The sequence below is a fragment of the Sciurus vulgaris genome, assembly GCF_902686455.1.
Source record: "Sciurus vulgaris genome assembly, chromosome: 17".
Classification (NCBI taxonomy): Eukaryota; Metazoa; Chordata; class Mammalia; order Rodentia; family Sciuridae; genus Sciurus; species Sciurus vulgaris.
In genome coordinates, this window is record NC_136478.1 from 57,294,949 (window position 1) to 57,308,486 (window position 13,538).

The 13,538-nt window shown below is 45.1% G+C and overlaps 1 protein-coding gene across 6 annotated transcripts in view; it reads right to left on the minus strand.

Moving 5' to 3' along the window:
• Positions 1-376: 376 nt before the first annotated feature.
• Positions 377-13,538, minus strand: part of ZNF541 (zinc finger protein 541) — a 37,339-nt gene continuing 24,177 nt past the window's right edge. For 4 of the 6 annotated variants that reach the window (XM_079117472.1, XM_079117469.1, XM_079117468.1 and 1 more), the window contains 9 exons: positions 12,551-12,872; positions 6,929-6,992; positions 6,275-6,417; positions 5,826-5,929; positions 4,595-4,670; positions 3,990-4,078; positions 1,759-1,899; positions 1,256-1,437; positions 377-1,139 (listed from right to left, as the gene is read on the minus strand). In XM_079117472.1, coding sequence (XP_078973598.1) covers positions 968-1,139; positions 1,256-1,437; positions 1,759-1,899; positions 3,990-4,078; positions 4,595-4,670; positions 5,826-5,929; positions 6,275-6,417; positions 6,929-6,992; positions 12,551-12,872 — 1,293 coding nt within the window. In that variant the 3' untranslated portion in view covers positions 377-967. Of the gene's footprint in view, positions 1,140-1,255; positions 1,438-1,744; positions 1,900-3,989; positions 4,079-4,594; positions 4,671-5,825; positions 5,930-6,274; positions 6,418-6,928; positions 6,993-12,550; positions 12,873-13,538 lie in introns of those variants that run through there. The other 2 variants (XR_013760210.1, XM_079117470.1) reach the window with 2 other exon arrangements.

The window sequence follows — 13,538 nt, forward strand, 5'->3', positions numbered from 1 at the left end:
AGTTTTCTCATTCTCAAAGAGGGACACAGGAAGGGAGCCATGCTCTTTCCTGCCCCGCTGACCTCTGCACAGGCGAGGTGCTGCCCCTGTCCACCACCAGGGGTCCTTCCTTTCACGGTTGAGCTGCTGGAGCCAATGGTGTCTGGTGCTTAAGTCATTCTGTTCCTGTGACCAAAGCATACCCACTGTCATGATCCAAAATCAGCTGTTTGCTTATTTATTGTTGCTGCCTTGCTGCTCCTAAGACGGAAGCTCCCTGAGGAAAAGGGCTTCGTCACTCTTGCTTCACCACATCCCTGTTACAGGGACCCCATGGGAACTGTCTGGCATGTACCACTGCAAAGGTTTAATAAAGGAGTATGTCCACCTTCACCAGCAGCCTCACCGCCCAGCCCTAGCAGGGGGCTGCAGCTCAGAAGCCTCTGTGGGCTCCACTACTGGAAGTCAGAAGACAGCTGCTCAAGAACCCAATTTAATTAGATTTACAAGTAGACACGTACAAAAACACACTTAACAAAGTACAAGTCATCACAAGACAAGGGACTGAATCCGGAATGCAGAAAGACCCTACTCCAGGGAGGGGGGCCCCAAAACGTTGGAGATCTTAAGGTATTTTCCCACTGATTCTCTACATGGCCTTATCTAAGCAATATAACAAACCCCAACACTGAGGCTAAGATTTAAGAGCTATCCAGATCTGACCTTTCACCCCCACAAGCCTCCTGCTCTCTAGGCAACATGGGACTGACAGAGGGGAGATGATTAACCTAAAGAGAACAGAGCCCCTGTCCCATCCGACAGACCAGAGCTGTCCAGTGGTGTCTTCTCTGCCAAGTTTGCTAGCAAAGCTGGCCAATGGGAGACAGGGAGGGTGGAGGAGGCAAAGGGGTGCCCCAAACACCCCCGGGGAGTTCAGGAAGGTGGAACAGTGCTGGAGACCCCATGCAGACTAGCTGCCAGCAGGGAATCACCACTGCAGGGGGCCAATGTCCGTCCCCAGCTCCTCCTCCTCCTCTTCCTCCTCCTCCTTTAGTGGGAATGGCTTCACAGGCCACTTCACTCTGACAACAGGCTCCACATGCTCTTGAAGGCGGTGCCGCTTCATGTGGGCATTCCGACTCTTGATCTTGTCGAACACCCTGAGGAGTTACCAGAGGACACGAGGTCAGAGGAGGGAGGGAGGCTGGTGACTCAAGGGAGGGACCACAGGCCAAGGCTGTGGCCCTGTGAGCCTCTCCAGGAAAAGGCCAGGTACCTCTCACACTCTCTGCATGGAAAAACACCCTGACTCTCCACGCTCCCTGGTGGCTCCGGGGTCCGTTTGGGGCCTGCACTTGGGCTGGAATTGAGGATGGACTCCCTTCTGTAACTCTTGGTCTTGATCTTTAGCTCAGGAGTTGGACGGTGACTGGGTCTCTCCCGAGGGCTGCAAGTGACCTGCGAAGTGGTCAGAAACAACATAAGGGGCGCTGGGGTGTGGCTCAGTGGTAGAGCGCTTGCCTAGTAGGTGTGAGACACTGGGCTCGATTCTCAGTACTGCATATAAATAAATAAAGAAAATAAAGGTCCATCAACAACTAAAAAATATATATTTAAAAAAAACCCATAAGGCACTAACCTTGTCTCCTTGTAAGGGAGACAGATTGGCAGGCACACATGTTCTCTGCAGGAGATCCCTCCCCCTGGAGTCCCTTCCCCAAGCTCGGACTGTGATGGGAGTGGCCTGCAGATCAGACCTCTCCCTTGTGGGTCCTCTACCTTTTCTTCAGTCCTTTCTACCTCCTCCAGCTCTCTCTTGACCCTCTTTTCTAGCCCTGGGGCTCGGCCGCAGTCAAACTTGATCATTTTTTTCCAGATGTAATAATACTCAACACACTGTGCTACGGTCTTTGTCTGGACCTAGTGGAACAAAACAGAAACAGGCTGTGGGCAGCATCTCACAGACCCAGGCATGAGCCTTCCCTGGGTGGCTGGCACTGCCGAACGTCTTCCACAACAGCTCTCCCCCTTACTTTGTTGTCCCCTTCACAGCAGAGGGCCACAGAGCCCTCCCAGGTGTCAGATGAAGGGGTCCAAAGTGAAGCCACATGTTAGCTAGCATCTAAGTCTGGCACACATGAATCAGAAATGCCAGCCCAGGAATCCTTCCCTGTAGGAGGAGGCCCACAGAGGCCCACGGGTGGGGATACTCACTGATATCATGCCCACAGCTGTGTGTTCACCACTGGGACTAATTAGAACCAATGCCTCATTCCATGGAATACCACACAGCTACTCAGGCCAGATGGAGCCTCTGAAACCCTGTCATGAATGTGGCCCACAGTTTGAGTGGATAACATTCAATTTCATCACTTGCTCTTCCCTCTATTAAAAAGGGATCCCATTAAAAATAACTCTGATGTGGAAAAAAATTATAAAATTGGTGCTGGGGCTGTAGCTCAGTGGTAGAGCACTTGCCTCACATGTGTGAGGCACTGGGTTCAATAATCAGTACCACATTGAAAAAATAAAGATATTGTGTCTATCTACAACTAAGAAATTTAAAAATTGTTTTTGAAAAACTTGTAAAAGCAGAATGGAGGACAAGTGGTGTATCTCAGTGACGTAGTGCTGCTTAGCATGTGTAAGGCCCTGGTGGGATCAGTCCCAAGCACCCCCCCCAAAAAATTAACTGATTTAGAAAGAGAACTTCTCTTGAATTGGTGAGTGAGATAGCTCCAGAAAATACTTTAGCTCAAAGAATTTGTTTCAGCTTTATGTGTGTTCAACACACACAACAGTATATTTTCTGCCGAAGAAGCATCACCAAGTTGAAAAAACAAAAGTTGGACTTCTGCTTCTGAACAAGATGGGACAACAGGAACCAGATTTACCCTCCCACCCCAAACAATGAAAAACCAGTGAAAATATACAAACAATGTAGGCAAGACAGCTGGCACCAGTCAACAAAGGTCAATGAACTCTAAGAGTAGACTTGTACTTGAATAGCACCACAGCTTTTTTTTGGCGGCGTGGTACCCTGAACCCAGAGGTGCTTAACCACTCACTGAGCACATCCCCAGCCCTTTTTGTATTTTATTTAGAGACAGGGTCTCACTAAGTTGCTTTGGGCCTTGCTAAGTTGCTGAGGCTGACTTTGAGCTTGTGATCCTCCTGCTTCAGCCTCCTGAGCTGCTGGGATTCCAGGAGTGTGTCACCACGCCCACCTTCAACTGCTTTATTCATAACCACCCCAAATTGGAAATCACACAAATGCCCATTAACCAGTGAATGAGTAAATAAACTGTGGTACATCACGCAATGGAATGCTATTCAGAAATACAGAGGGGTGAACTGTTAATATATGCGACAACAAAGAACCTCAAAATAATTATGCTGCGTATAAGAAGCTAGACAAAGCAGAGCACATGCTAAATAAGTATTCCATTGATATAAAACTCTAGAAAGTTCAAGCATAAAGTAATAGAAAGCATAGCAGGGGCTGATCAGAGGCAGTGAGTGGCATGGGGGATGGACTGTCAGGGACAGGAGGGTCATGGATACGTTCATTATCTTGATCGTGGTGATGATTTCGTAAGCGTATAAATATGTCAAAACTCACAAAATCTTGCACTTGGTTATGTGCAGTTTTGTGTATTGAGTTTTAAAAGAGGAGGAAAAAGGCAACACAGTAGCACAGTTTATGCAGTTTGGGCTCATGCTTCTTTAAGTACATGTATACATGCACATACATGTGAACAGAGAAATGCCTAAAAGCATTGAGTTAAATAGGTACCAAAGCTTATTAATCAGAACAGTGATCAGGACAGTGGCCAGGGGCATAAAGATTTGTTTTAAGCATAGAATGCATTTCTGTACTGCTTGGCTTCTGAGATGATAGACTGTTTACAATCTGAGAGCAGCGTGGCCACAGGCAGCTGAGGGGTAGGGCTCTAGGCCTGTTGGGCTGCATGGGTGGGACCGGGTCTGCCAGCCCTCACTTGCCTTACCATCTTGTGTATCAGATTGAAATCCTTCTTGTGGGCACAGAATGCCTTCTTAAAGAGCCTCTTCTCCATGGGGGTCCAGATGTCTGAACCTGTTCAAGAATACAACCAAGAGGGGAAGACATTTCTCCTATGGCTCTGTGGCTGAAACGCAGACCATCCTCCTCCTTAAAGCCATCACCAAGCACCAACTGTGTGCCAGTCTCATACCATCTTCACAAAAACCATACAAGGTGGTTCCATTACTATTCCCAGTTTGCAGATGTGGCAGCTCAGGCTTCAGTAGTTTGCCAAGAGCATACAGGGGCTCAAGGCTGCCTGACACCAGGACTGGGTTGTGCTCGACCACCGAACCCAAACCCATCTCCCTGCTCCCTGGTCAGCAGCATTACTCCTTGGGTGGGCAGGGCCCTTAGAGAACCACTGGAAAGGAGGAGGAGGCAGAAAAAAGTGATAGCAAAGGCACTCCAGAAGGACAGGCGCTTCCAGAAGGGTAGGTGGAAGCCTGGAGAGAAGGCTAAGAGGCAGGGGCCGAGCTGCTATCAGAGCTCACTTGCTGGCAGGCTCTCAGCCAGGCCCACGCGTCCCAGCAGCCTTTCTCCAATCACCTGTGTAGCGATAGTCGGCCAGCGGGTGAGTCCGTGGCTTCTGTGGTCCTCTGAGTAGGAGAGTCTCCAGGGCGATCTGGAACGAGAGGAGGTGCAGGCCACACAGGTTAGGGAGGTGAGGCAGAGGATCACTCCCATTCTTTCATTCACTTGAAAAACAAGCCATCCTTTAAGTCTCTGCTAGTCCCAGGGCTACTCAAAGTGGTGGAGAGTCTGTGGGCACATGATGACATCAATCTGAATGTAGCTGGCGTTAACACACCAAGATGGCTTCCCCAATGAAGGAAACAGTGCAGATCTATTCTCACAAGCTGTCTGCTCCATCAGTGACTGGTGTTTGAAGGAGCATTACTCTGGCACAATGCCCCCATTTTACTTTCTCCTAGTGTTTGTTGTTAGCTAAATAAAATTCAAAAACATATTTCCTGTTTTGACTCTTAAAAGCCCAGGAGGGTAAGGACTTTTGTCTCAATCACCAGTGTACACCAGTGTAACCCTAGTCAAGACCAGATCCGTAGTTTTTAGGGTCCAGTGCAAAATAAAACCAGGGACATCTTATTCCAAAAGCGTACAGAATTCCAAGGTAGTGAAGACAACCACAGAGCACTAATGCATGCACAGAGCCCTGGACTGTCCTGACCCAGGTGCCCACAACACTGAAGGCACCCAGAGGATACTCAACATGTACGGATCACTCTGCTGAACACCCACCCTTAGCCAGGCATGCCTCTCAGATTGACAGAAAGCAAGACTGGGGCACACTCTTTGCCTGAGTCTCTAACACAGGCAGCGTGACTCCTACTCAGAGCTAGACATTTTTCTTTTTTTTTTGGGTAGTGCTGGAGGTTGAACCCAGGGCCTTGTGCATGCGAGGTAGGTACTCGCCAACTGAGCTATAGCCCCAGGTCAGAATTAGACTTTTAATTTATTCTCTAACTCCTCAGGATTGGGAGATGGGCAGAGGTACTCATGTTGCACAAAGGTTTTTATACATCATTCAAAGGAGAAGCTCAGTGAATAAACCAGATGAACACGGGACCTAGCCCAGTCCACTCTAGCTCCCTCCCCAGGTCCCTGATTTGTCTCAGGGAATGAGTAACTGGAGAACTGAGCCACCGCTAAGCGCTCCCCTGCGTCGGTTCACAAGGAGCATGCCAAGCCTCTGCAGAGGACAGGCAGCAGGCCCTCCAGCTTCATTAGCTGTGAGCTGCCAAGCACACGACCACCTCACCTGAACGCTGCCCTGGGCTTCATGCAGGCAGTGCAGAGCGAGCTCCAGGTTGGTGCCCCCTCCCGGCATCACGCTGGAGCATGCCACGTTGCAGAGCTCGGTCACTGCGGTTCCAAGCGAGAGAGGAACGAGTACAGGGAAGAGAGACAAGAGGAAGTCAGCAGAGGCCAGGGAGGAAACCCTCCTGGACAGCGAGAGGGGCTCCATGTCACCTTCCTACCTCACACATCTCCACCACACACAGATGAGAAAGGGGGAACAAGGACGAAGGGCAGAGCCCTGCCTGGCACTTTGTGTGGCAGAAGCGGGAGAATGCTGCCAGGGAGAAGCATACATGCTGAAGGTCTGTCCTCCCCCACCCCACCCAGGGCACACTCAGGCGAACACTGGAGGGAAAGCTCCCCGGAGTTGGGGGGGTTTTGGGAATTTGGCCACAAAGCTTCAGCCACCTCTGTCCTGTGTCTCCGGGTTGGTCATCACATCTCCCCAGGGCTTCCAGACCAGAGAGGCCACATGCTCATCAACTCCCACCAGCAACCTCTCCTGCAGCTCTGGGATCTCAGCCTGAAACCGGCTTCCTATGTTGATGTGTCTGAAACGAGGCCACACGTACAGACGCATGAGACATAAAGGTGACTCCAACAGGAAATAGACAGAAATGCGTTGGGTGCCTCTCTCAGCCCCAGGCTGCTCTACAGAAACCTGCTGCCATCTCTTGGACACACTGGCCTTTTATCACTGTGACACACAAGTGCAGGCTCTCCAGGGACACTGCCTCCTTCCTGTTTCTTTATGGCCAGGTTTCTGGTATGGGGTGCCTCTCTAGGACAGGGGGTACCTGCTGATACCTGGTCACATCTGTCTAGCCACATCCACAGCTCTCCAGTCTTGTACTGCACCATCAGCTATTCTTTCTGCCTAAACCCCAAGGTCCCAGACATCTGCCTCTGTGTGCTCAACCATATTAGGAGAACTTCTACATATATCTGGAGAAACTACCACTTCTCAGGGAGCTGGGCCTGACCTCCCTCTGAAGAGGGAGTTCTGAGAAAAAGTGACAGAGGGTAAAAGCACCCTTAGGGTCTAAGTATGTTATGACTCACGGTTCAATGCTGATCTTAGTATCGTCCTTTACCACACAGATGCCAAAAGAGCCATCTCCTTGATCTAGAAAACACATAGAAAAGAGCCTCAAGAAGACTGACCAGATGTGACCCACAGGGCCCTCAGCCAGCCTTTGTGGATACAGATGAAAATGGGCCTTAAAGATCCCACAGGAGGGGGGATTTCAAAAAAGACAGAGGAGGGAACTTGCAAACAACAAACTAACAGATGAAAATCACACACAGGTATTGAGACAGTAAGTTAAGGTCTCTGGAAATTGTCCCAAGGACATACGGCATCTGGAGAAATACTCATGACTGACTAAATTTCAGTAAGAATGGAAGCCCGTGGCCTCTAAGCCATGGCCAGCTCTGTGTGTGGACAAGTGCTGCTCTAAGGGCTGCCACCAGGTAGGTGCACCAAGAGGGGGCTGCATCTCTCCCCAGTTCCCATGCTTAGAAAAACTGGAGGCAAGTAGAATGACAATTTCTCATCAGAGAGTACCATTGGGAGATAGATGTTCTTTTGACAATGTAAACGCTGATTTTGAAAGGTACAATAGCCAAAATGGACCTCCACAGGTTTGAAGTGGTTGAAGGAAGCCATCAGCAAACTTGAAGGCAGATCTACACACAACTGAAGAACACAGAAAATAAAAACAGAAAAAGTGAAAAGAGCCCCAGAGAAACGAGCGACACAATGAAGTCCAGCAACCAGGTGTGATGAGTGTACCAGATGGAAAAGATAAAGGGACAGAAAAATATTTAAAGAAATAATGGCTGAAACCTCCCAATGTTGATGAAAAACAATATGCACATCCAAGAATGTCTAGGAACTACAAACAGAGAAACAGATTTACAGTCAGGCAAAATGTTACAAGTCAAAATAAAAAATATATATATATCACAAGTGAAATGGAAAAAAAAAGAAAAAGAAGAAGAAAAACCTCCTGGCATACAAGGGAACACTGTGAAGATTAACAGCTGACCTCTCACCAGAAATAATGGTGATCAGAAGGCAATGGGATAACATGCTCAATGTGCTAAAAAATAAATGCCAACCAAGAGTCCCATGCCAGCAAGTCGACTTTAAAAAATGAAGGTAAAATGAAAACGTGCAGATTTTAAAAGTCAAGAAAATCTGTTGCTAGCAACTTAGCTTAAAAGTTTACTGAGAGAAAGAACCAAGACACAATCACTATTATCTGATTCTACTTCTATGAGCCACCCACAACAGCAGATCTATATAAGCAGAAGGTAGATTAGTACTGGCCCAGGGTGGGCAAGAGGCCAGGAAAGGAGTGACTGCTAAGAATGCAGTTTCTCTCTGGGATGATTAATATGTCTGAAAACTGATTATGGCAAGGTGGCACACTTCAGTACATATGCTAAGAACTACTGAAGTATATGCTTTAAAGGGATGAATCACATAATATGTGAGTTATATCTCACTAAAGTGAATGTTTTTTAAAAAGAAAAACTAAAAATAAGTCTTCAGGCTGAAGGCAAGTGACATCAGATAGTAATGGGAATCCACACCAAAAAAAAAAAAAAAAAAAAAAAAAGTGCTAGAAAAGGCAATTGTGTAGGTAACTACAAAGGTAGCAAAACTGCATATTTCTTTTTTAAAAATTAACTTAAAGATCAACTGCATAAAAAATACTTATTATAGTTGGGCACAGTAGTGCATGCCCATAATTCCAGTTACTCCAGGAGAATTGAGGCAGGAGGATCACAAGTTTGAGGTCAGCCTGGACAATTTACAGAGACCCTGTCTCAAAATATAATATTTTTAAAAAGGGCTGGGATGTGGCTCAGTGGTAGAGTGCTTGCTTAGCATGTGTGAACCCTGAGTTTAATTCATAATGTTAAAAAAAAAATGTGTTATGGACCTAACATCTAGAAATGTAATACATGTTGCAATAACACCACACAGGAGCAGAACAGTGCTAAAGTAAATAAACAGCACCTGGGCTGGGGCTGTGGTTCAGGCCCCGGGTTCAATCCTCAGCACCATATAAAAAGTAAATAAATAAATAAAGTTTAAATTATTTTGTAAAAAAATTTTAGTTGTAGATGGTCACAATACCTTTATTTATTTATTTATTTTTATGTGGTGCTGAGGATGAAACCCAGTGTCTCACAGGTGATAGACAAGTGCAACACCACTGAGCCACAACATCAGCCCAAAGGTTAAGTTCTTAAAGAAAAGAAATAGTACCTAATGGTAACTCAGAGCCACAGGAATAAACAAAGAGATCCAGAGGTTGTAAATAGAAGGTTAATGTAACAAACTCTATAAATAGCACTTGCTTACCTTTATTCTCTCTGCTTTTTTACATGACGAAATTATATAAAGTAATAATGACAATGTATAATTGAGAGAAGGTGTGTGTCTACCAAACTATCTACTCTCTACAAAACAATACCACTGAAAATACATTAGACAGAACAGAGTTAGAAGGAGCAATGTTTCTGTTTAGCACACATCTGAACAGATCATGATAGGTTAAGATGTATATTGTAAGACTAAGAAATAGTTAAGAAAAAGTTTAAAAAATAATTGAGATATTAAAATGTAACACCAAAAATATTCACTTATGCAAAAGAAAGAAGAAGCAGAGGGGGAAAAAGACATGAGATATAGAGAATAAAAAACAAAATAGCAGATGTAACTCCAACTGTATTAATAACCTTAAATGTGAATTGATTAAACAACCCAATTAAAAGGCAGAGTTTGTTAGGTTAAATAAAAGACACATGATCTAAATAATGCCATAAGACACACACTTTATCTTTAAAGACACAAATAGGTAAAAATAAAAGAACAGAAAAGTATACACCATGCAAACAACTACCACAAGAAAGTATAGTTATACTAATATGAGACAAATTAGACTTTAAAACAAAAAATATTACTAAAGATAAAGAGCGATATTTCATAATGATAAAAGGTCAAGCCCTCAGGACAGCATGACAATTATATATACATCTAGCTAAGTGTGGTGGCTCACGTCTGTAATCCGAGCTACCTCGAGTCAGATCACAAGTTCCAGACCAGTCAGTGCCTGTGAATCCTTGTCTCAAAGTAATGTAAAAAACCACTAGGACTTGATATGGTGGCACATTTCTGTAATTGCAGCTACTTGGAAGGCTGAGGCAGAAGGATTGAAAGTTCAAGGCCAGTCTGGGCAATTAATATGACCCTATCTCAAAATAAAATTAAAAGGGCTAGGTATAAAGCTCAGAGAAAGAGCAACTGCCTAACATGTGCAAGGCCCTGGGTTCAATCCCCAGTATTGCAGAATAAGTATATATAAATAAATAAGCAAACATATATATGCTTGTAAAGAGAGAGCCACAGGGGCTGGAGTTGTGGTTCAGTGGTAGTTGTGGCTCACATGGCGTGTGTGAGGCCCTGGGTTCAATACTCAGCACCACATATAAATAAATAAAATAAAAAATCCACTGACAACTAAAAAACATTAAAACAAAAAAATATTAAAAAAAAAAAAGGGAGAGCGCCAAAGTATAGGAAGCAAAAATTGTCAGAATGAAAAGATTAAATAAAGAATTTAGCAGGGCACAGTGGCACATGCCTATAATCCCAGTGACTCAGGGGTGCAGAAGGATTGCAAATTTGAAACCAGCTACAGCAACTTTGCTAAATCCTCAGTAACTTAGTTAGACTCTGTCTCAAAATAAAAAGTAAAAAGGGTTAGTGATGTAGTGATGTAGCTTGGTGGTAAAGCACCCCTGGGTTCAATCCCTAGTACAAAAAAAAAAAAAAAAAAAAAATGGAACTCAAAAGTTGAGGATGCAGCTCAGTGGTAGATGCTTGCTTAGCATATGTAAGGTCCCTGAGCTCAATTCTCATTTGAAAAAAAAAAAGTTGTAGATTTGAATAATTTTGTTAATAGGACAACTAGGGAGAAGATTAACAAGGAAATACAAGATTTGAGCAACAACAGGAACCACAGAACACAGAGAATTCCATGGGCATCTTCTCAAATGTACATGGAACATTCTCCAGGACAGAACACATCCCAGCCTATAAAATATGCACCAATAAACTTGAATTCATACAAAGTATATGTTATGATCACAACAGAATTAATTTAGAAATCAGTAGAAAAAGGTAATTGAGAAAATTCAGAAATATAGAAATATTCACAAATAGAAATTAAACAGCACACCCTAGTAATCAATACATCAAAAAATCACAAGAAAAATTAGAAAATATTGAAAGAAAACAAACACACAACATATTAAAACTTAAGCTGTGTGGCTAAAGCAGTGCTGAGAGGAAAGTTAATGCTGTCTATATTTTAAAAAAGGAAAAAGTCAAATTAGTAACCTAAAAAAGGGATAGGGATGTACCTTATTGGTAAAGTGCTCCTGGGTCCAATCCGCAAAATTCCCCAAAAACCCTCATCAATGAGGTACCATTTTATGCCTACTAGGGATGGTTAAAATAAAAAAGAAAAAGGACAACAAAAAACAAACAAACGCCCAAACTGGGTGCAGTGACACACACTTATAATCCCAACTACTTGGGAGGTTGAGACAGGAGAATTGCAAGTTCAAGGTCAGTCTTAGCAAATGGGGGAGTCCTGTCTCAAAAAATAAAATGAAAACCAGGCTGTAGATGTTGCTCAGTGGTAGAGTACTTGCCTAGCTATGAGAGGCCCTGGGTTCGCTCCTGAGTATTGCAAGCAAAAAAAATCACCCCCACCCCTAACGAGTGTCAGTAAGGAAGTGGAGACATCAGAACTCTCACACTGCTGGGGGAATTCACAGTGCCGCAGACATTTCAGAAAACAGTCTGGTAGTTTCTTGAACAGTTAAACAGCTACCATGTGATGCAGCATTTTACTCTAGGTATCTACCCAAGAAAAACAGAATATGCATCCACATAAAAAGTTGTACATAAAGTTCACAGCTGCATTATTTACAATAGCCAAAAAGTAGAAACAAGTCAAAGTCCATCAACTGATGTATAAACAAAGTGTGGTCCTTCCATTCAACGTGTTATTACTCGACCATAAAAAGGAATGAAGTGGGCTGGGGCTGTAGCTCACTGGTAGAGTGCTCACCTAGCACGTGTGAGGCACTGGGTTCGGTCCTCAGCACCATATAAAAACAAGTAAAATGAAGGCATTGTGTCCATCTACAACTAAAACAAAAATTAAAAAAGAAAAAGGAATGAAGCACTCATACATGTTACAACAAGGATGAATCCTGGAAGCATCATACTAAGTAAAATAAACAAGACATGAAGGTCATATACCATCTGAATACTTTTATGAAATATCCACAACAGGCAAATCCAGAGACAGGAAAGGTACAACTGGTTGCCCAGTATAAGGTATAGGCTGGGAGGGGATATGATCGCTAGTGGGCACAGGTTTCTTCTGTGGGTGATTAAAACGCTCTCATGCAAGACTGTTTGATAGGTGCACAATGTGTGTCTGTCTGTGAACACTGCATGCTTTAAATGGGTGATCTGAATGGTATGTGGGTTGTTCCTCAATAAAACTACTAAGAAAGTGACAAAGAAGGGCAGGCAGAAAGGTTGTGCCCTGGGCTACACCAGAGAGCAGACACTCTGGCCTCACTCACCAAGCACAGAGCTGATGAGCTGGTGAGGACCAGACTGTGATGTGGAACACAGAGTGTTGAAGTATAGCCCAGAGCCCTCCCGGATGGGGCTGAGCATCGGAGGCGGTGTGTAGGGGGAGCACTGGAATAAGCCTTTCAGCAGGTGGTCCACCAGGAACACAGGAGACCGCAGGCAGCTCTGGTGGCATCCCCCGGGGCCTGGCTCCCCAAAGGCAGAGGTTGGAGGAGGGATGAACAACGCTTTGGGCTGGGGGCGTTTCTTCCGCTTTCTATGTTGACTGCTCTCCTTACTCTCTCTCTCTTCCCCATCTTTCTCTTGTCCCTGGAAAAGAGAATTCAGAACCACAGGTCACTTGAGGCCACCTGTTAGAATATTCGGGGTAGCACAAGAGTGGGAAAGGGAACTGTCCGTGGAGACAGAGGGAACTACAACTCCCATGCCCAGAATGGCCACACCCGTGCCTTCAGCACAGGAAATTGAGGCACTACCCAGACACACCTGAGCCAGAGCCATGATGCCAGGCCTGGCCATATCCCAAGGCTGCAGCTTTATGCACCCATCTGGAGAGCTTCATTGGTTCCAATGCTCAGCACTTAAAAGAATGGAGGCCAGGGGCTAGGGATGTAGCTCAAGGTTAAGAGTACTAGCATGGGCAAGACCTGAGGTTCCATCCCCAGCACCACAAAAAAAGAAAAAAGGAAAAAGAAAAAAAAAGTGGTGGCCAGAGATGCAGTAATAGTGTGACAAAAATGAAAAATTATTCCACTTAAATGACAGCAGCTCCAATGGGACCATCACTGACTCAAGGGACCTTTGGGTGCAGTCACCCTTTCCTGAGTCCCACTTGATCTTCTCAGGTGTAGTCCTCCAGGACAGGCTGAAGAGCCAAGCCCTCAAGACCAGCTGCTCCAACTCACAAAGCTCATCCTACCTTCAGGAAATGCTCTCTTCCCTGCCAGCCCCACTCCTCCGCCTCCTCCAGGTCCT